Genomic DNA, 22,636 nt, shown 5'->3' with positions numbered 1-22,636 from the left:
TCTCCCCCACATCTCCAACATTTATCACCAAGTCCTCGATATCTTTGTTGAGCAGGGGTAATGAAAAATCTCATGATGCTTTTCCAGCTAAATTCATGCCAAACATTAGACCCAGTGGTAGCCCACTGTATCTTGCATGCGTGAGCCCAACACTTCTCTGTAATTGTCAAATTACCCTCCTTTTCCCACTTCGCTTTAATATACAGAGTGCTGTCGTTTTTACACCGCCGGATGCTGTTATATAATTTAGAAATAATTTTACTTTGCACTTCAGATTTGGTTAGTAATAAGAATGTTTCTACAAATTAAGTTGTGATTAAAATAATTTCTGATCTGTAGATATCTAAAAAAATCATCAGATCCCAAGTCATGTTTACTCCTCAAGAGATTTATTCTAAAGACACTTCTTCAGCTGAGAATCTAAAGGTAGAAACACACAGACGCTGCAGCTTTTACTTGCAAGGGCATGATCACAGATGCTCCCACCAGAGTGGGGCCTGTGATGTGCGCTCTGTTCTTGCACTTGTCTTTATTTATATACAAACGTAATACAACAGTGAATACATCTATTCATAGGCAGAGGGATGTTAGTGTGTAGGGAGTGTGTGTGTGGTTCTCTTCTTGTTAGTGCAGATAAAGTGTCCAGCTCTCCTCTTCCTGGCAGGAGTGAAATAATCACAGCTGGTTCAGCTTTTATCGCTGTGAGGAAGAATTTATCAAATCTAAGTCATCAAAAGGTCATCATGCAGTATTCTGTCACATGCAAACTTATATCACTCAAAGCTTATACTGACTGCTAAGTACAATTTTATATTGACAAACTGAAGGAGGAACACACTGAGAAAAAAAAGGAACAAAAAAGGGCAGCTCTTGGATTTACGTGAGCATCTCGCGTGTGTTTAACACGATTGCCTCAGGCTTTAAAGATCTGTACGAAATTCAACTTCATTGCATCAAATACAGGAAATCATAGCTTTCCTGTATTTCCTCCATTGTTGGCATGCTGGTTAGTGCTGTTGCTCCACAGTAAGAAGCTCCTGGGCTCAAGGCCACAGTCTGGCTAGTTTGCAGTGGTTTCTCTCTGGGTATTCTGGTTTCCAGTGTGAGAGGAAAAGTCAGGCAGTTATTAGAGCTAGGTTAACTGATGATTCTAAATTATCCATGAATGTAAACGGCTGTGTGTTTCTATCTGATAGACTGGTGAGCTGTCCGGGGTGTACCCTGCCTGGTAACCTATCACTTCAGGGTTATTTCCCGGCCCTGCTGCAACCAGGATAAAGATAGGAGGATGGTAGTTGTTGTAGACCCCTTCAATTTTTATGGTAACCAGGATCTAGACTTGATACTGAGACAAAAACGGTGCCGACTTTAGGATTAGTGAATGTCCACAACAATTCACCCAGCCTGTAGAAGAAGGGTGGAGGTTTTGTCTTGCTTTGTTTTGTGTTTGCAGGAGCAGAAGGATGACAGAGACTAAAGGGGGAGGCTGTAGCTTCACATGAGTGTGAGCTGCAGACTGAACCCTTTGGTTGCTAATGTTGAGTCACTGATGTTTGCATTAAGAAAATTGTGTTTTATTAGCTGTGTTTTAATTAAGGTATCACATTATATTGTTGGGAATGTTAAATGCTAAAGTGAAGAAAAGCTTTGATTTCACTCATGACTGAACATGTTATTATTAACCATAGCAGGCCACTGTAAAGAGTCAATTAACTGTTATAGAGGGAAAAAAGGCCAAAAACTCTGTTAATACCTATGAATAACAGGCAATGATAGACTTGTCACATTCAAAATAGAGATATGTAATAACAAACACGGGTCCGTGTCATTTAGGTTCTCCATTGAAATAGTCAATCATTTAGAAAAGTAGAATATATATGTCTCAACGCTGTTTCTCAATAATATTAAAAACCTAAAAACTATTGTTGTGGAAGATAGAAGTCACTGTGACAGCCCTCTGACTGTGGAGGACGTTTGTAATCCTATTTCTGCACTTAAGGCCAACAAATCTCCCGGCACAGATGGTTTAACTGCAGAGTTTTATGAATCATTTTCTAATCTCCTGGCTCCGTTCTTACTGCAGCTTTTCATAGGAAGTGTAGAGAATAACATCCTCCCTCCTACTCTTACTCAGGGTCTCATAACACTTATTCCAAAGCCAAACAAAGACTTACTTCTTATTGATAATTGGAGACCCATCTGTCTGCTCAATGATGACTATGAGATTATGGCTTTAGTACTTGCTAACAGAATGAAAGAGTTCTTGGACACAATTATGGATGAGACACAATCAGGCTTTATGAGAAACAGACACCTTTCTAAGAACAATCCGTCCAGCCCTTAGTGTTATTAGTGATTTCTCTGAGGCATCTGGTTTATGTCTAAATCTTAAAAACATGTGAATTACTAGCAATTAAAGGCTGCACTGCAAATGCTCTCTGTAACATTTCTGTTAAACAAGAAGTCACACACCCAGGACTGTTAATATCCAAAGACCAAAAGTCAAGATGCTCGTCAAACTTGTCAAACAGTGTTGGGGAATTCTCTTTTTTTTTTTTTTTTTTTTAACGATCAGAAATGCTTTTATTTCTCAATGTATACGTTTTAAACAGTCATCGTAATTTCTCTTTTTTTATCAGCCATAGTAGACATGTCCAACTGGGACTTAACCCACATATGGTTGCTGGAGTCTATCCCAGCTATCACAGGGTGAGAAGCACCATACAATCTTAGCAGTTGCAGGTTTAACCATTCATGCTCACATTCACACCACATCAGTTTAGAACCACAATATAACCTATTATGTCAGCATTGAGGGCAGGCTGGGGGGTTTGTACCATTTTCTCTCCAGGAAGCTTTGGGTGGTTCCTTCCGGTGGAGCTACCTTCCTGGGCTTTCTGTTCCCTGCATCTGGAAGTAATAATTCATTAGAGACCTCCATATTTAAGGACCGGTTGTGGCCGTGATTTTCTGGCAAACTGTTATACCTACCTTCATGAATTTATGATCCACCTGCTCAACCACCAGAAGAACTCTCCTGTTTCTCTTTTTTTCACTTTCCCACTCTCAACTGGCCCTGCTTCCTGCACCTTCCACATTGCTCCCCACCTCTGTGAGACTCAATATGCTCTGGACCCAAACCACCATGCTCTTTACCCTGCTCCAGAACCCAGCCTGCCCACAGACCTACCTCCTCTCTTCCTCCACTCTGGGAGCCACAAATCCTCCCAGACCCCCAGCATCCGACTCCTCTCCCTTCACTACTGCACCTCTTGAAAAAAATAAAATAGCTCCAACAGAAAGACTCAAACAAGGTGATGTGGCATGGAAAGCTTCCAAAGGTTGCATGAAAACTGAGTAAATTAAAATAATTTACTGCAGTTCTAACTGTAAAAAAATCATCAGTAGAAAAAACACAACTCTGCTAAGATTAACACACATCTATATAAAGCAGGAAAACATCAGTAAATCATTTTTATCTTTCAATAAGGGGATGGGAAAGTCTCACATTAGGATGCGCTAGTTACTGTTTTCTACTGAATACATTTTTAGAAATTGTGACCTGAATATTATTTTGCTGAATGTCTTTAACCGAATGACTGACTTTCCTGTCTTTTTCTTTCGTTTCATTCCTCGCCTCAGCTCTCACACCAAAAGAAACCAATGATCATTTTATGACAGTTAAAAATAGAATAATGGTGCACACAAATTGCAACGTGATTGGAGAATAATGTGCTCAATTATTTGTGTGTGTGCGTTTTAAAATACATGAACACAAAAAGTGGGTAAGACATCTTTTCTGAGAGTGTATCTTTCAAAGGTCTCTAGAAAACATCAGTGGGTACTTCTAGTGTTGGGTGGTTATCCTTCAACTTGAGGGTATTAACTGTTAAACATTATGGTGTTAAGGTTAGGACAATGTGCTTGATTTTTTTTTTTTTTTGTGTCCCGTTTGGATCTTTAGCATCAGAATTGTTGTCTTAAGGCCAAGAAAGATGCCAAGCGGATTTATTTTACCAAGTGGATCATCATGGCCTTGCCATATTGGTCCATTTGATTGACCTTTATTATAATTATGAATTTATTTTATTTTCAGTTGCTACAAACGGGACAGACATGACTGGAGGATAGGACAGGGAGAAAGAATGAAAGAAAGAGAGGGAGAGAAAGAAAACCAAAGGGGAGAAGAGACGGTGAGAAGGGGGGGAAGAGAGAAAAAACAAACACCTGGGTCACCTGTATGGAGAAAAAAAACAGAAGAGAAAGCAAACAACAAAGAGCAACATAATAAAAAAACAGCACCATCACAATAAACTAGCTAGCAGTAGATAACAGAAGATACTAAATAATAAACGATATTGTGCAGCACGCAAGATAGACAGCGCACAATGTGCTTTGAGGCAGCAGCCAAGAAAGCTGTAGTCCGCGTCTGTGAATACCCGTGTGTACACCTGTGTGCATACCTGTGTGGATCAGCATGCTTGTATTCCAAAGGTTTCTCCATGTAACGATCTGCTAGAGGGTGTGGGGGGGCCACAGCCCCGTCCTCCAGGGCATGAAGCAGGTATGGAGGAGATCAAAACTCCAGACATCCAGAGGCCCCCAGAACACAAGAGACCAAGGAAGACCAACAGAGGGGCAGCCGCGCCACTGTCCCAGTAAGAGCTGAGGAGAGTCCCAGATGAGAGCTCACTCAGCAGCCGCGGAGCAGAAGCCAGGGGGAGTCGCAGTGACGCGCCCGTGAGCTCCGCCGGCAGCCAGCTGTGCCTGAGTGACCGAGCCCCAGGCCGAGAGGCCGGGGGCACCCCACCTCCAAAGTGGCCCGAGCGAGCCCCAGGCTCCAGGCCCCGATAAGCGGTCACCAGGGAGTGAGCCGGTGTGTACCTGGACGCCCACCCCCAGACACAAAGAACCACCAACGCACCGATGTCTGAGGGAGTCCGCCACTGGCAGGGGAAGTGGTGGTGGGGAATTCTCAATGGTGCTTGGTGCCATACCCTCAGGGACTTTAATGTTATATAAAAACACTGACAGCTCAATATCTGCCTCAGTCACTCTCCCTGATCCAGCTGAGTCAGCAGTGGGAAAAATCTGCTTTTCACAGGAACTTGGTAACAGCAATAAGAGAATACGTAGTTTATTCCAAGAAGATATCGTCTCTCTCCCATATATAGAATATCTTACTGGAACCGACATGTTCCAGATATCACCTGGAAGACAGTCTGGATGATCCCATAAATATCTAATTGTGAACAAGGTGAAGGAAATCTCATATAAAATTCTTCATAAATGTGACCCAGCCAGTCACTATATGGTAACATTTAAAAGAGACATAGATACTAATTGAACTTTCTGTGGGGATCATCCAGAAACTGTGGCACATCTCTTTTGGTTCCTCTACACAGAGATTCTGGAAGAATTTAGCAGTTTTGTTATTGTCCATATTTTAAGGGAGTTTTCTTTACGATGGGAAAATGTTTTATTCTGTTTCTTTAAGTTCCCCAGGAAGAATGATAAATGTTTTTTTATAAAAAATTTGTTAATACTTTTAGCTATTTTATATCCATAAATGTAAGTTTATTAATAAAACACCATATTTCTGCCGTTTTATAAGGATATGAATTGTACATACAATCAATTTCAGACTCAACCAACAAAAAGCCTCTCAGAACAATATTTATATGTAGATTTTTTTCGCCTCCTCATATCATAATTTTTTTACTCCTGGTTCTGTATGTTCATGTTCTGTTCTTTTGTAAACTTCATCTGTTTGTATGTTGTATACTCATTGTGTTTCAATAAAGTTCGATTTAAAAAAAGGTACGTTCTAAAGGAAGCTTCAGACGTCACTGATCACGTGACTCCGGCCAAACGAATCAAGCCTCGACACGGTGCTTCTGAAGCAGCGCGTTGATCTTTCTGACACACGCACCGGAGCGTCAGCTTCAAGCGGACCATCACTACGTCTCACATCTAAAGGTGTCAAGGTAACTTTGAACTGAGTTCAGTCAATCTGGAGTTTTTCCAAGTTTTCTGTTGCTCTCTGTGAGAGAAGAGCGTTAAAGGCGGGGCTCTCCAGAGTCCAGCAAAACAGGAAACCACAGCTGGGTGTGTGTAAGTGTGCAAACCAATAGAATGCATCGTGGTGGGGGGGGCATCACGGGCAAGAAAAAAATAAAATAATCGGTCGTACCCATGCTTCCCCGACGTCATGCCAGCGCATATTGGGAAATTCGTAGGCACCGATCGGTTTTCTATCAGCCATTTGCTGGGAGTAAGGGCGCCCTCCGTTTGCGAGGTGCGCCTGCTGCTGGCGGCACAGGGAGGAGAGGGCGGGGCGGCGGGGAGTCTCTGGCTGGCTGGAGCGGCATCTAATAACCAACTCGCAAAACAAAATAAAAACAACAAACAGATATTATGATACAGACTTATAATCTGCACCCATGTTTTTTCTACATTCTATAAAGTGAGCGCGAGAGCCCTCGGTGCGCCTGCGCGCTGCTGAAGTCAAAGTAAACTTTATTGTCATCTCCGCTACAGACAGTCCAGCATATAGAGAGACGAGACGACGAGGCTGCAGTTACAGCGGTGCAAGTAAACAAACAATAAATATAAGAAGAGTAAGAAAATAAATATAACTTTAGGACTCGTGGTAAAGGATCAATAACAATTTAATTTATAATTTACAGTTTGATGATTTAAAGTCTCACACAACCCGTCAAAAGGGGCGGGGCCGGCTGCTTCCAAGTAGAGCACATTTCATTTATAATGTTGTAAATCCAAGCCCATCATGGATTCACGATCTGAATCCTGGGTTGTGTGAAATCCCAGAAATCAACCTTAGACAAAGTGAATCTGTGAACTAAGGTGTAGGTCTGTTAGGTTAATTGTGCTGATCCTCGGGTTGGGGGATTTGTGTTTGTACTGGAGCGCAAAATTCAAACCAATGGAAGATGGACAACAAAAGTTCAAAGCCATCAGGTGCTCAGTTTATGTATTTATTTTTGGCCTGCATCAGTAAGAAATGCCAAATTATATACACAAAGTTACAGGAATCACCACTCCTGTTATTCATGATGATTTCAGTAACATCACATAATAACATGTAACATCCTGTAAGCACAGTCTGCCTGTGTCTTTTCTCTGCAAATGAACATTTTCAGCCAATATAGGTAATACATCAACATGGCTGCCGTGGCTAAGTTAGGAATATTTATAATGTCATTTCAAAACTTGCATATGATCTGCAATTTGTAGCAGATCTACTGACTGTCACAGCAGCTGGAGCAGTCTCAAATGCAGGTCAGTCCACTGCTGCCCCCTGTGGCCAAGTGCCATAGCTACTGCTGGATGAACTCGTGACACATCTGCACCTGTTTCTATGAACACATTGAGTCTGAGTGGCTGCACTTACACTGGTGCATTCAAACATATTGAAAGATGGCAGCAATGTGGATTGTCAAGACTCAAACCAACCATTGAGCAAAGACAGCAGGATCACTTGTTTCTGTTTGTTATACAGCCAGATTTACTCGTGACACACATGTGCAGCTGCTTTATCACCTATTCTGAATTTGTTTCAAGCACAATACATTTGTTACACATGTTGGGATATTGTGTTTGTTTTAAATGTTATATACCTGTGTGGTATGTGACTTGTGTTGCCATGACGCCAGGTCTCTCTTGGAAATGAGATTTTTAATCTCAATGAGATTTTTTTTTACCTGGATAAATAAAGGACTAATTTGTAACTTTCAGTGTTTTCCGGTCTTCCAAAAGAAAAAAAACCTTCAACTACATGACATGCAGTTGTGTATTTGTTTTCACCTTATCATACACTTGAAGTTTTACAAATCCCCACTTCTTTAGTGAATATCATTTCAGTCTCAGACAACCTCGTTTCTCTTACAGAGGTTGAATGCACCTTCTGCGGATGGCGGTACCACACAGTGTGCGTGGACTTCCCCTGCACAGAAGGCAACTACAAATGCTGTGAATGCTAAATAAACAGAAACAAATGATCCCTGTTGTCTTTGCTTGATGATTGGTTTGAGTCTTGACAATCCACATTGCTGGCGTTGCATCTTTCAAAGCCAGCAATGGCAGGTATCAGTGCTCAAAGCTTTTGTGTTTGTTTCCAACAAGTTGCCCACCTCGGGAAACAAAAATGTGTTCTTTTACTTGTCAGATGAACATATGAGACACTTTGACTCTTCAGTGCAGTGTGGAGCCTAACAAAGATCTGTTTTGTGTCCCAGCTGATCAGCAGGAGGAGGAGAGTCTGACGGAGCAGCAGAGGAACATTTTCAGCTACTTGGACTCAGCTCAGCCACTACAGAGGAAACAATGAGCTCAACACAGAAGGTGACAGACAGAGCAGGACCATATGACCAAAGATATTTATCACCATATACATTTGAACATTTGCCATAACGATGTAGCTGACGATATAATTGACAGCAGACAAAATACTTTACAGCTGCACAACTTTATTAAAAAGCCATCAATGTATTTTCACTGAAACAAGCAGCTGTTGTTTATGTGCATTAAAGTTATATAAAAATGTAACAGTGCAAATGCAAATTCCTCGCTGACAGTTTAACCAAAAGGCGTTTCCAGTGGAAACTGGCCGACACATCCTGAGCATAACCATGTATAATATCCACTAAACTTCAGAAGAGGTTATACAGTCGTGGCCAAAAGGTTTGAGAATTGCATAAATATTGGAACCTGGAGAAGTTGCTGCTTAAGTTTTTATAATAGCATTTTGCCTGCACTCCAGAATGTTATGAGGAGTGATCAGATGAACTGCATCGTCCTTCTTTGCCATGAAAACGAACTTAATCCCCAAAAAGCCTTACCACTGCATTTCATTGCTGTCATCAAAGGACCTGCTGAGACCATTTCAGTGATCGTCTTCTTAACTCAGGTGAGAATGTTGGCGAGCACGAGGCTGGAGATCATCATGGCTGTATCCCGATTCAGGTTCTGCAGCTTTAAAGTCCTCAAGGGCCGCGTACTCAAAGACCGCTAAGGCCGAAGTGCGAGGCTCGTAGGCTCGTGAAATGGGACGTCTAGCCTCCGTCGCGCTGCCCAGGTTGCCTAGCAACCATGATACTAACAGCTGGAAACGTTTCATACAGCTTTGTTTGACAGAAATGAAGGAGAACATATTTAGTTCATTTGTTTCTACATGAGCTCTGTGTGATTTGATGAGTATCTGAGGCTGAGACCACAGGACTGTGAAACATGATTGTTGGGCTTCATTTCTGTGCTGAACAGTCGTTTAAGATTAGCTGTAAATAACAATTAGCTGATGTTGTTCATGAGACTAAAGTCATCTCACTGTGGTAATGTAAATATAATATGGCCAATATTATAGTTATTATATTAATCACTTCACTCACAGACAAGTATCTGTGACAGTGTGTATACAGATGTATCATATATAAGAGACAAATATTGTTCATTTAATATGTTGTCATTACTAAATTTGGCTCAGTGCTTACATATATGTGTAAAAGCAAATGTAGGAGCTGTGATAACTGTGTCTGATAGAATGAAGAGTAGACTGATATATGAAATATTCCTTTATTGGGTGAGAAAATCAGACCATGTCATAACTGCTGTAAGTCACACAGAATAGATATCAGAGCCTTAAACAGGCTGACGTCTGCTAAATGGGTCAAACTGGGCAGAAAGTCTACAAACACATAACATCCTTATAGAATATGATGTAACACTATTGTTACGTTCTGTGAGGCTGTGGGAGTGTGTGGGTGGGGTGTTTGCCCACTCTCCCCGCCTCCACCCCTCTTGCCACTCCTACCCCTCTCTGTCTCTCACTCTCCTCTCTCCCCAGGACACAGCTGCTGCTGATTAGCCTCGTTTGCCACCTGACTCCAGTCAGCAATCATCCTCTGAGGCTATTTAAACTGGGGATGAGCTGTGAGCAGGGTGGCTTTTTCCTCGGTGGCTCTACGCGGTTCTGTGCTAGATTTTGGACAGACAGCCTCTTTCTGACCGGTGAGCAGACGGGCTTGTGGGCCCTGAGAGTGTCTCCCCGTGGTGGGGAGTAGGGTAGGAAGTGTGGGAAGTGCCTCCTTTTTTATTGTGTTTGTTTGGTAGTCCTCCTGCCTTTCGTGGCTGCGAGCGTTTTCTTTGTTTCTTTGGCGTTATTGGTAAGACGGCGTTGCCGGCCCTTTAAGTTAATGGTAACCTGTACCGTTTTGTAATAAAGTTTTATTGATGCAGAACAACTCTGTTTGTTTTCCTTTTTCATTCTGATTCCAGACTCATTTGTTACTGGTCCCCTCTCTCACATGCCTAGACCCCTTCGGGGGGAACGTAACAATGTGGGGGCTCGTCCGGGATATGAATGGAAGGAATAACAATTGAGTTTTAGTGAGTTGTTTGCCGGTGGCTTGTTTAGTTGTATGGTATCTGCTGCGCTCTCTCTCCAGTTAGCAAAGGGGAGTGTCTAGCTGAGCGTAAGCTCCTCCTTCAGGCACTCATTTTTTATTTTTCCTTTATTATTTTCGGAGTAATCCCGGGTGGGGATTAGTTCCCTGTCGGGGGTAGGCTTGTCGGTGCTTTGTGCACTTGATGCTTAGCCTTTAAAGTTGCCTCGAGCCTGGTACACTCCAGAAGCTAACTAGGCTAAGATTTTAGTAGGCAGGTCTGGGGAGAGGGTCGGCGGTCCTTTTATTTATTGGTTAACCTCTGGCCACACTTTTCCCGCCTGTTTTCTCATTTGTGTATTGGAGGTGGTGCTTCTTTGTTGTTATTGTTAGCCTCAGGTAGTTTTTTTGTTTTTAGAATTGATGGCTACCTTTGATATTGCCGTGTTTAATAAAAACCCCTCGCTTGTCCAACTGGACGCCTGTAGGAAGAGGGACTTGCATGAGGTGGCATCAGGTTATAGCATTTCTGTTTCCACAGCTCTGCGTAAGGCTGAGCTGAAAGCTGCTCTTGTGGCTGGCTTGGTGGAGAAAGGGATAGTGGCCTTGCCAGTATCTGCCAGTCCACTTGAGCATGGTGCAGCGTCTCAGCCTGTTCCGCAGGCGTCAGCTCAAGCTGTAGGTCCATTGGTGTCGACACCTGTTGGTCAGGGGCTGCCTGTGGACAAACCCATGACATTGCCTCGCTTCGAACCCCTCTCCATTGAATCAAGTGAAGGCTCGAAGCAGGATGCTAAGCTCCGTGTACGCCTGGCTCGTCTCCAGTTAGAGAAGGAGGACCGTGAGAGGGAGTTCCAGCTAAAGAAAGAGCTGGAGCTTAGGCGTTTAGACGCAGAGCTTGCTAGAGCCAGAGAGGTCGAATTGAGGAAGGTGGAGGTGGAGGCAGAGACAGCTGTGAGGTTGCGACAGCTGGAACTCCGGCAGGTTTCCCTTCCTCCGACCGCCTTCATTCGTCAGGCGGACACCCCGTTTGACGTAGGGAAAAACAGTCGTCTGGTTCCGATGTTCCGTGACACTGAGGTCGATAGCTACTTCGAGTCGTTTGAACGAATAGCCACGGCCTTGCACTGGCCACGGGATTCATGGGCCATTTTGCTCCAATGTAAGCTGGCGGGTAAGGCTCAAGAAGTTTGTTCCTCGTTGTCAGCTGAGGACAGCTTGGACTATGACAAGCTGAAAAGGGCTATCCTGCTGGCCTATGAGCTGGTCCCAGAAGCCTATAGGCAGCGTTTCCGGGGGTTGAGAAGAGGTCAGGGTCAGTCCTATCTTGATTTCGCCAGGGAAAAAGGTGTTCTTTTCGATCGGTGGTGTGCGGCCTGCAAAGCCACTGACCTGGCTTCGATCCGGGAACTAATGCTCATAGAGGAATTTAAGAACTGCATTGCTGAGCGCATCGCGGTATATATTAATGAACAGAAGGTTTCCTCGCTACAGCAGGCTGCGACGCTGGCTGATGAGTTCGCGCTCGTCCATAAAACCAGTGTCGGTAGGTGTGACCGGCGCGATGCCCCAGTGAAGGCTAGCGAGGTGCCAGTTGCACAGCACCCAAAGAGTGAGGTACTTGTGTTTCGTCCCAAGGCAGACCGAAAGTGTTTTTTCTGTTTTAAGTCTGGCCACCTGATCGCAGATTGTGAAGCTTACAGACGGAAACAATCAGTCTCGTCTTCACGTAAACCAAAAGGGGTTGGGCTGATTAAAACCATGCCTCCTGTCAGTAGGCCCCCTTCCCCTGAGACCCCGGATGAGTGTTTTAAGCCTTTCATTTTTAAGGGGATAGTTTCGCTTTCTGGTAAGACCGAGGATAAGCGTGAAGTGACCATTCTGCGTGATACTGGTGGCTCACAGTCCCTCATACTAGCTAGTGTGCTTGAATTTAATGAGAAGTCTGACTGTGACTCTAGCATCATTGTAAGAGGTGTTGGGATGAGTTTTGTGCCTGCTCCCCTCCATCGTATCTGGGTACAGAGTGAGCTGGTGAGTGGTTTCTTCTCAGTGGGTGTGCGGCCTTCTCTCCCGATTAATGGGGTGGATTTTATAATGGGAAATGATATCGCGGGTGGGAAAGTTTACCCTACCCCTGAGGTGACCAGCAATCCTGTTATAGAGCCTGTGTTAGATGCCCTCAGCCTGCAGCACCCGGATGTGTTCCCGGTGAGCGTTCTGACTCGTTCACGTGCCCAGCAACAAGGTGGGGGGGTTGATTTGTCAGATTCAGTGATCGGCTCTATTCTAGAGAAGGATGTGATGCCCTGCACCAATGAGGGAGATAATGGAGCCTTAGAGTTAGCTCACAGTGTGGTTGAGCCAGCTCCTGTGTCTGGAGCTCCTTTTCTGCTCACCCGGGAAGCACTTGTGACGGCTCAGAAAGAAGACCCTTCATTAGTTCAGTGTTTTACCGCAGCAGCTCAGGATAAGGGAGGTGAGGGGAGCAAGAGGCAGACATTTTTCGTTTGGGAAGGTTTATTGATGCGCAAGTGGACCCCAAGGCCTGGAGAAGACTGGAGCGTAGTGCGGCAGTTGGTGGTTCCGACCAGTCTGCGGTGGCATGTGCTGCAGTTAGCACATGATCACGCATGGTCAGGTCATTTGGGTGTCACTAAAACATATGACCGTATACTGCAGCATTTCTTTTGGCCGGCAATGAAAGCAGATGTAGTGCAGTTTTGTAACACCTGTCACACTTGCCAGCTTGTGGGTAAACCGAACCAGGCGGTGCCCCCCGCCCCCCTACGTCCTATCCCTGCTGTCGGTGAACCTTTTGAGCATATCCTGGTAGACTGTGTTGGCCCCTTACCAAAGACGCGGGCAGGGAATCAGTTCTTGTTAACCATAATGTGTGTGTCCACTCGATACCCAGAGGCGATTCCTCTGCGGAAAATCACGACAGCAAGCATTACCAAAGCACTAGTCAAATTCTTTACCACCTTTGGCCTCCCGAAAACCGTGCAGACAGATCAGGGTACCAATTTCATGTCCAGGGATTTTAATCGGACTCTACGGTCCCTTGGAGTTTCTCATTCTGTGTCTAGTGCTTACCACCCAGAGTCACAAGGTGCACTGGAGCGGTGGCATCAAACTCTCAAGGCGATGTTGAGTAAGTATTGCCACGACACTGGAAAAAGCTGGGATGAAGGGGTCCCTTTTGTATTGTTCGCTATACGTGATGTGAAGCAGGAGTCTTTGGGGTTCAGCCCAGCTACCCTGGTGTTTGGACATGACATGCGGGGTCCGCTAAAGGTGCTGAAGGAGAGTTTTCTCAGTGGTTGTGTGCCTAAAACTACTGTGATGGAGTTTGTAAAAACATGCAAGGACAGGTGGCAACGGGCTACTTTGTTAGCAAAAGAGGCTCTCTGTGTATCCCAGGCAAACATGAAAAAACGATGTGATCAAAAAGCAGTGGAAAGACAGTTCCAGCCTGGGGACAAAGTTCTTGTGTTGTTGCCCGTGCCCAGTTCTGCCCTCATGGCTCGTTTCTCAGGCCCCTATGTGATAGTGAAAAAAGTGTCTGACACCAACTATATTCTCAACACCCCAGAACGCAGAAGGAAGACTCGCCTATGCCATGTCAACATGTTGAAACCATACCATACCAGAGACACCAGCATGACAGAATCATCAGACACTGCTGGGACGGCTGTCCCCGGTTCAGTCCCTGTTGCCCTGCTAAGTGTTGAAGTTAAGGGTGATGATGATCTGGGTACCCTTTCTGAGGGACAGCAATGTGGGCGGTTGTCAAATTCCGTTTTTTTAGCTAAGGCCGAGGCCAACCTATCTCACCTTCCTCCGTCCCAGTGTAAAGAGGTACTTGACTTGCTGCACTCCTACCTGTCTCTTTTTAGTGACGTACCCTCGCGTACCCACGTTTGTGAGCATGACATTGACGTTGGAGACGCAGTCCCAATCAAGCAGCATGCATATCGTTGCCCCTTCGCCAAACGTGAGGTCATGAAAGAAGAAGTTGAGTACTTAGTAGAAAACGGCTTGGCACAACCTAGTTGTAGCCCCTGGAGCTCCCCATGTCTACTAACACCTAAGTCTGATGGCACACCCCGTTTCTGCACAGATTATCGGAAGGTAAACGCTGTAACGGTCTCTGACTCTTTTCCGCTTCCTCGTATGGAAGACTGCATTGACAGCATCGGCCCTGCCAAATTCATCACCAAACTCGATCTCCTTAAAGGCTACTGGCAGGTGCCTCTCACTCCCAGAGCTTCAGAGATTTCCGCATTTGTCACCCCTGACCACTTCATGCAATACACAGTAATGGCCTTTGGCATGAAAAATGCCCCAGCTACTTTTCAACGACTGATGCAGTTGGTGTTGGGAGATGTGCCCCAGTGCAATGTGTATCTAGATGATGTGATGCTGTACACAGACACATGGGCAGATCATATGTCCCTTCTGAGGACAGTGTTTCAGCGGCTAGCCGAGGCCTCGTTGACCCTCAATCTCGCTAAGTGTGAGTTTGGTAAGGCAACCGTCACTTACCTAGGTAAGCAGGTGGGGTTTGGGCAGGTCCGCCCAGTGGAGGCGAAGGTTGCTGCAATCCTGGACTACCCGAGTCCAGCCACCAGACGGGAACTAAGGCGGTTCCTAGGGATGACCGGATATTACCGGTGTTTCTGTAAGAACTTTTCTGTGGTCGTGACCCCGCTAACCAAACTGTGTAGCCCAAAGGTGCCTTTTGAATGGTCAGTTGAATGCCAGCATGCCTTTGAGTCGGCAAAATCTCTTCTGTGCAGCACCCCTGTATTGGCAGCTCCAAACTTCTCTCGCCCCTTTAAGCTAGAGGTCGATGCCAGTGCCACCGGAGCCGGGGCAGTCCTGCTGCAGGATGATGAGGAAGGTGTGTGCCATCCGGTCTGTTATTTCTCTGCAAAGTTCAAACCCCATCAACTGAACTACTCTACCATAGAGAAGGAAGCCTTAGCTCTGCTTCTAGCTCTGCAGCACTTTGAAGTGTATGTGGGCTCCAGCGCTTCCCCGGTGACCGTGTTCACAGACCACAACCCCCTTGTTTTTCTGAACCGGATGTACAATCACAACCAGCGACTGATGCGCTGGGCACTCCTGGCCCAGGATTACAATCTGATGATCATACACAAGAAAGGTACTGACAATATAGTGGCTGATGCGCTCTCACGCAGCTCGCAATAGGTTGTTGTTGTTGTTATTTTGGTAGGGCTTCAATGTAAGGGGGGGGGGAATGTTACGTTCTGTGAGGCTGTGGGAGTGTGTGGGTGGGGTGTTTGCCCACTCTCCCCGCCTCCACCCCTCTTGCCACTCCTACCCCTCTCTGTCTCTCTCACTCTCCTCTCTCCCCAGGACACAGCTGCTGCTGATTAGCCTCGTTTGCCACCTGACTCCAGTCAGCAATCATCCTCTGAGGCTATTTAAACTGGGGATGAGCTGTGAGCAGGGTGGCTTTTTCCTCGGTGGCTCTACGCGGTTCTGTGCTAGATTTTGGACAGACAGCCTCTTTCTGACCGGTGAGCAGACGGGCTTGTGGGCCCTGAGAGTGTCTCCCCGTGGTGGGGAGTAGGGTAGGAAGTGTGGGAAGTGCCTCCTTTTTTATTGTGTTTGTTTGGTAGTCCTCCTGCCTTTCGTGGCTGCGAGCGTTTTCTTTGTTTCTTTGGCGTTATTGGTAAGACGGCGTTGCCGGCCCTTTAAGTTAATGGTAACCTGTACCGTTTTGTAATAAAGTTTTATTGATGCAGAACAACTCTGTTTGTTTTCCTTTTTCATTCTGATTCCAGACTCATTTGTTACTGGTCCCCTCTCTCACATGCCTAGACCCCTTCGGGGGGAACGTAACAACTATAGATCAACTTAGTTCAGAATATATAAAGCATATAAACAGTTACAGCAATATGATGCAACAAACACAGCAGCTACTGATCCAAAATACTCAAAGCTTCATAGAACTGAAACCAACATTTATTTTAGCTCCATTCTGCTGCTGATACAGACTTTAGGTTTCTGAACATTAAACTTGTTGCTGCCTTTCATAGTGTGTAGCTTGAAGGCCCTGAGTACTCTGAGTACTTTCTCCCACACTGGAAACACTGGGATGATCACATTATGTGAACATTACCTAATAAGACTGATTCAGCACAGACAGTTATGTTAAACTTTCCTAGCAGTCCTTCACAAACAGGGAACAGTCTGTCTATTCTCTCCATCTGTCAGCTGCTGCTGGCTCTTCCTCCTCCTCTTCCTCACACACTGCTGAGTTTGTCCTGGTGGATCATCAGGGGTGCAAAGCCTCACAGATGATGTGCAGCAGTGGGTCCCTCAGTCTGTCCTCACTCTGGACACTTGCAGTCGTCACACATGGAAATCAAATGTGTGATAAGCTGCAGGATTCAAACACAAGTGTAACTTATAAACACACGTTCATACTTTTATTCCACAATCAGAGAGAAAGAAACAGAGAGAGAGTGCAGGACAGACAGACAGGTGACAGTCTCAGGTGTACACACTGCTACACAACAGCACAGAGAAGCAGGATTTAGTGTTTGTGTTATTACGAGTGTAAACAAGAAGAGTTCCAGATGGTGCAGTGGACACATGTGTGACTGCTGTGATTAAAGCATCTTTCTTTCAGCTTAACGAGTGAACCGTCAGCTCGTTCAAACACACGTTAAAGTGCGTTTGGCTCGACACCACCGAACAGAGGCAGCAATATAACACAGCTAACATTAACAGTGCAGTGGATCCTGCTTGTGCCGTGATGTTCAGGACTGCAAACCGAGCAGCATCACTGACTTTCAGCTTGTTGTGTTTGTGGATATATGACTGACTTTAATTATCCACAAAATCATCAGATTCTCTGTCAGATGAAGGTCGACTATTGAACGGCGTATATTTTAAAGGCTTTAAAACCAAGTTAACGCTGAAAGTACAAACATCACTAATGTCACATAACTCTGCCGACAAGGCATAGCTATGGCTATGAAATGCTCTTTGTGTATCACTTCTTCATTATGAAAGATGTCATTAATGCACTAGTAATGTCTCATCTGGAGTATTGTTCAATCATTTGGTCAGCAGCTAATAAGACAGATCTTAACAGACTTCAGTTAGTCCAGAATAAGGCGTCCAGATTAGTGTGAAGATGTTCATACTATACTAATATTGATAAAATGCATAATAACCTTTCTTGGCTTCCTGTACAGGCTAAAATATTCTATGGCTTACTTGTAGTTCTAAAGAAAGCAATTCTGTTAAACACACCACATTTATTCTGCTCAGCTGCAGTATCCAGATGAAATACATCATCATATTACACAGTTTTCAACAAGCTGCAATTTAGTAAATGCTCGAGTTAAAAGTAACGTTTTGTAAAACTGTTACATTTAGAGCAACTTTTAAGTGGAATAAGTTGCCTTAAAAAATTAGAGAATTATTCAAAACTTCAATGAGCACTTAAAAGCCGATTTACAGAGCTTTTAGTTGTTGTAAATATTGTAAGACATGATTTGTTTTTGAAATTTGTGTAATGTGCCTCAATGTTATTGATATTATTATTATTGATTGCTTATATTTGAACAATTGTGAAACCTCACTGTGGATGTAAGAGTGCAATTATGTGGATATCTTGAATCCACTTTATTGTGTAATATTTTATGTGAGTATTTGACGGAAGACGAGCAACATCTGTTGTGGAAGCTAACGGGGTTCCTTTAGAATAAACAAACATAGGATTTATTATCACTGAATAATTCTGTATAAATCTATACAAATTATAGTAATATGTAATAGGAACCAACAAAATAATCTAAATTATAAAATAATGTGTGTGTGTGTGTGTGTGTGTGTGTGTGTGTGTGTGTGTGTGTGATTTTAGTGTTTGAACAGTCATGAATTATCTTTAACAGCAGGTTGGATGTAATGTGTTAGAACTACCAGCAGGTGGGGATAAGAGACCTTTAAGGTGTTTGGTGCCACGCTCCACCTTCAGGTTTAAAACTAGTGTTAATGGAGTTTGAAGGCTGAGTTTGTTCCACGACTGCATTTCACTCACTGCCTCTGTTTGTATCTCTGTCACTGCAGGACCAACATGGAGCCAGAAGTCAGCGCTCTCAGGAGGCCGACAAACCTCACAGAAGAAAGGGAGAGAAAAAACACACCTGTGACGAGTGTGGGATGGAGTTTACTCTGAAGGCTTCACTAAAACAGCATCAGGTCATCCACACTGGAGAGAGACCGTTCAGCTGTGAACAGTGTGGAAAGTCTTTTTCCTGGATGCGTTGCCTAAAAACACACCAACTCATCCACAGTGGAGTTAAAGCGTACAGCTGTGATCAGTGTGGCAGAGCTTTTACTCGCAGTAGCCACTTACAGAGGCATCTAGTTACCCACTCTGGAATTAAGCCATACAGCTGTGATCAGTGTGGCAGAGCTTTTACTCACAGTAGCAGCTTACAGAGTCATCTAGTTACCCACTCTGGAATTAAGCCATACAGCTGTGATCAGTGTGGCAGAGCTTTTACTCACAGTAGCAGCTTACAGAGTCATCTAGTTACCCACTCTGGAATTAAGCCATACAGCTGTGATCAGTGTGGCAGAGCTTTTACTCACAGTAGCAGCTTACAGAGGCATCTAGTTACCCACTCTGGAATTAAGGCATACTGCTGTGATCAGTGTGGCAGAGCTTTTACTCGCAGTAGCAGCTTACAGAGTCATCTAGTTACCCACTCTGGAATTAAGGCATACAGCTGTGACTTGTGTGGGAAGTCTTTTTCCTTGAAGCGTTCCCTAAAAAGACACCAACTCATCCACAGTGGAGTTAAAGCGTACAGCTGTGATCAGTGTGGCAGAGCTTTTACTCGCAGTAGCCACTTACAGAGTCATCTAGTTACCCACTCTGGAATTAAGGCATACAGCTGTGACGAGTGTGGGAAGGGTTTTACTGAGAAGGCTAAACTAAAACAGCATCAGCTCATCCACACTGGAGAGAGACCGTTCAGCTGTAACATGTGTGGAAAGTCTTTTTCCTTGAAGCGTTCCCTAAAACAACACCAACTCATCCACAGTGGAGTTAAAGCGTACAGCTGTGATCAGTGTGGCAGAGCTTTTACTCACAGTAGCAGCTTACAGAGTCATCTAGTTACCCACTCTGGAATTAAGCCATACAGCTGTGACATCTGTGGAAAAACTTTCAGCCAGAGAGGGAGACGAAATACACACCTACGCATTCACACCAGACATGATGTGTACTGCTGTGAACAGTGTGGCAAATACTTTACAACAGACGCACAGTTACAACAACACATGTTTACCCACACTGAGGAGAGACCTTATCAATGTGACCTGTGTGAGAAGACTTTTAAATCTCCACATGACCTGAGACGACACCAACAGATCCACACCAGAAAGAGACTCTACAAGTGCAGCTACTGTGAGGTATGTATTTATATTGTTATCTTGTCATTTTAGCCTGACTGTTTGGAACAACTCTGCTCATTAAACTGTGTTAGCATGTTAGCAATTCTACTGCATGGAAAAGCAGCTCTGAGTGATTATTCAGATTTTCCTTTCAGTTATGATTTTAGTATTACTGTAGTATTATGGTGGTAGTATTGTAGTTATTGCAGCCCAGTAAACTGAGTGTGTTAACTGAAACAGTCAAATGTAGTTGGACGTCTGCAGAGATGCTCTTTATTTCAGGCGACGTTCAGGATACAAATGTTGAAGGACTGACTTACACTGTCTTTGTGTCTTTGTTTAGAAGCAGAGCGACACAGATGGATCCAGTTCTCAACCCTGTCATCACTGTGGTGGTGGGAAAGACTTTCTTTGTGACCTCTGTGGAAAAACTTTCAGTCAGCAAATTACCCTAAAAGTACATCAACGTAGACACACTGGAGACAAACTGAAATACTGCAAAGAATGTGGGAGAAGCTTCACCACATCAAGTGGTTTAAAACGACATAAACTGATTCACAGTGGGGTTGAAAAGCACCTCTGTGATCAGTGTGGGTCATCCTTCACTACTGAAGGTCATCTTAAATCACACGAACGAGTCCACACAGGAGAGAAACCACACAAGTGCAGACACTGTGAGAGAAGCTTCTCACATTCACATAATCGTAACAGGCATGAACGTGCACACATGGAAGGAAACTACAGCTGTGACCAGTGTGACAAGAGCTTCAGGAATCTCAGTTCATACTCTGCACACAAACGATCCCACGTTACTAATAAACTGTTTCACTGTTACCAATGTGCCCAAACATTCATCTCATTGTCTGCTCTGTGCAAACATCAGCGCGATCACTCAGGGCTGAAATCACTCCCATCACTGGATCACAGTGAATCTGAAGACACAGAAAGATCCTCTGGTTTCTGTGTCAGACTCAAAAAGCTTGAGATCAGGCTCCACAGAGTTCAGATAGAATCTCCTGTAAAAATCTGATGAGGCAGCTGTGAATCAAACTCTTCCCCTAGTTCCATTTTAAGCTTTCAAAACTGTCCTACTGTAGTGTTCATGTCAAGTGGTTAGCTTTCTTTTCATCAGTTGGTTGAAAACTCTGTTTCCTATTATAAAGTTTTTGTTTTAATGTATTTTGATCCACATAAATGTTTTCTTGTTCAGGTTCTTTATGTTATTGAATCTTGCAAATGTTAAATAAAAAATTCAAATGTAAAATATCTTCACTGATGGTACAAATAAACTGTCCTTTCAGCTTTAGCTCCTAATTTATTCATTATTTATGGATGTAGCACAGCAGCCGTCTCTTGATTAACACATGGAGGGCTCGGGATCTGATGGTGTCGTCTCCCTAATTTGCCCACTCAGTAAATCTCACTCATGGCCAAGAAATTGAAATAAACCTTGTTTCCCTGCTGGATAGTGATCCACTGTAACTCTGCTCCTCCTTCCTGTTTAGGATTTCTGTGGCTGAAGTAAAATTCCCTCCATCCATCACTTATCCCAGCTAACCCAAAGTGAAATAAAGTTTTGCTGGTCTTAAAAAAGCATTACAATAATGGGCATTACCAATGCAAACTGAATGATACAGAAGATGAAAGAAGAGACTTTGATCAGTTAATAAAGCTCATGATCTGGATTCATTGTGGCTGCTACACAGATACTTCTGGGTCACTTCTCTCAGTTAGGAACCTTCCTCACCAAACTGACTGTTGGACCACACCCCTGGTTTCATGAGAAATTGTTTCAGCCATGATTTCTCTTCCTGTATTTCAGAGTAAAGACTGAAGTGACAAATGGAAGCATGTTTAAAAAACACAATGTGAGAGAGACGTTGAGGTCCTTAGAAGTTACCCTGGGTTTTTCTGTCACCCTGCTAGATGTTACACACCTTGTTATTGGACTGGTTTCTACTGCTGGACTACTCCTGCGGAGAGTAACAATACTCTTACTAATTAGCTCCCTTTCACACCTTTGGGGATATTTATTTTTGTGTTTGCAGCGCTGTGAGCCAGAACAGCGAGAGAAAAATCTGCAGCAGCGACGAGCCGAATGCTTACGTGAATCGCAGCAGCTGCACATGTGCTACGCTGAATTAGAGGATATCTTTGCTCTGGATTTCTATTTCTACTTTTTCATTTCTATATGATTCTTCTTGCATCTAAACAAAGATGATTCAATTTGCTAAATGTTGATGGCTCTTCGTGCTCGGGTGTAAATGAGACGTAATATTTGCTCTTGGTTTGGTTCTCCTGTACAGAACCTTGCAGTACAACAGAAACCTAAAAACATTATTTGTAGTTGTTATTCTTAGTTGTTCTGCTGCCTAAATACCACAGGGTCTGATTATGAAGTTATTGAGCTGCACATACGTTACGACCTGCTTAAGTTCGAGGTCACAGCGTCTGTAGAGCAGCTGGAACATAATGAAGTCTACAAGGTTAAAGTTTTCTCTTCAGTTATTGTTCTTTCTGCTGCTTGGTTTGATGGATCTGAGAGCTTTTGTTTTTATTATTGTTATTATAATTATCATTAATATTTTACTCTCTAGAAGCTTTAAAATAGTGTTTGTGTTTGAAAAAATTGATTTAAGAATTGAACAGAAACATCTGTCCTTCTGAAAATGGCCCAAAGGCACGGAGACAAAGTCAAAGGATGCAACCTGTAACTTTCTCTTCCTTCATGTCAGGACCATCATCCATGATTTATATAAAATGCATATAGCAACAGTAGCACTTTA

General features: G+C 43.9%; 1 protein-coding gene across 4 annotated transcripts; it reads left to right on the top strand.

The window, feature by feature from the left end:
- Positions 1-5,860: 5,860 nt before the first annotated feature.
- On the top strand, positions 5,861-21,156 carry LOC143418296 (uncharacterized). Of its 4 annotated transcripts, none has more exons than XM_076882850.1 (5): positions 5,861-5,987; positions 8,259-8,364; positions 9,863-15,949; positions 18,516-19,868; positions 20,194-21,156. In XM_076882850.1, exon 3 carries the CDS (start codon positions 10,824-10,826, stop codon positions 15,615-15,617), a length of 4,794 nt encoding a protein of 1,597 aa, XP_076738965.1. In that variant the 5' UTR covers positions 5,861-5,987; positions 8,259-8,364; positions 9,863-10,823; the 3' UTR covers positions 15,618-15,949; positions 18,516-19,868; positions 20,194-21,156. The 4 variants fall into 4 exon arrangements, 3 of the variants coding, with proteins under 3 accessions (XP_076738965.1, XP_076738966.1, XP_076738964.1); XM_076882851.1 differs by lacking the exon at positions 5,861-5,987 and adding an exon at positions 6,883-8,106; XR_013098219.1 differs by lacking the exon at positions 9,863-15,949.
- Positions 21,157-22,636: the final 1,480 nt, after the last annotated feature.

This window comes from Maylandia zebra, linkage group LG4 (genome assembly GCF_041146795.1).
Source record: "Maylandia zebra isolate NMK-2024a linkage group LG4, Mzebra_GT3a, whole genome shotgun sequence".
NCBI lineage: Eukaryota > Metazoa > Chordata > Actinopteri > Cichliformes > Cichlidae > Maylandia > Maylandia zebra.
This window is presented reverse-complemented; position numbering and strand designations above follow the sequence as displayed.

What these genes read in the sequence shown, in the direction of transcription:
- LOC143418296 (XM_076882850.1), top strand. Translation starts at nt 10,824, where the DNA reads ATGGCTACCTTTGATATTGCCGTGTTTAATAAAAACCCCTCGCTTGTC.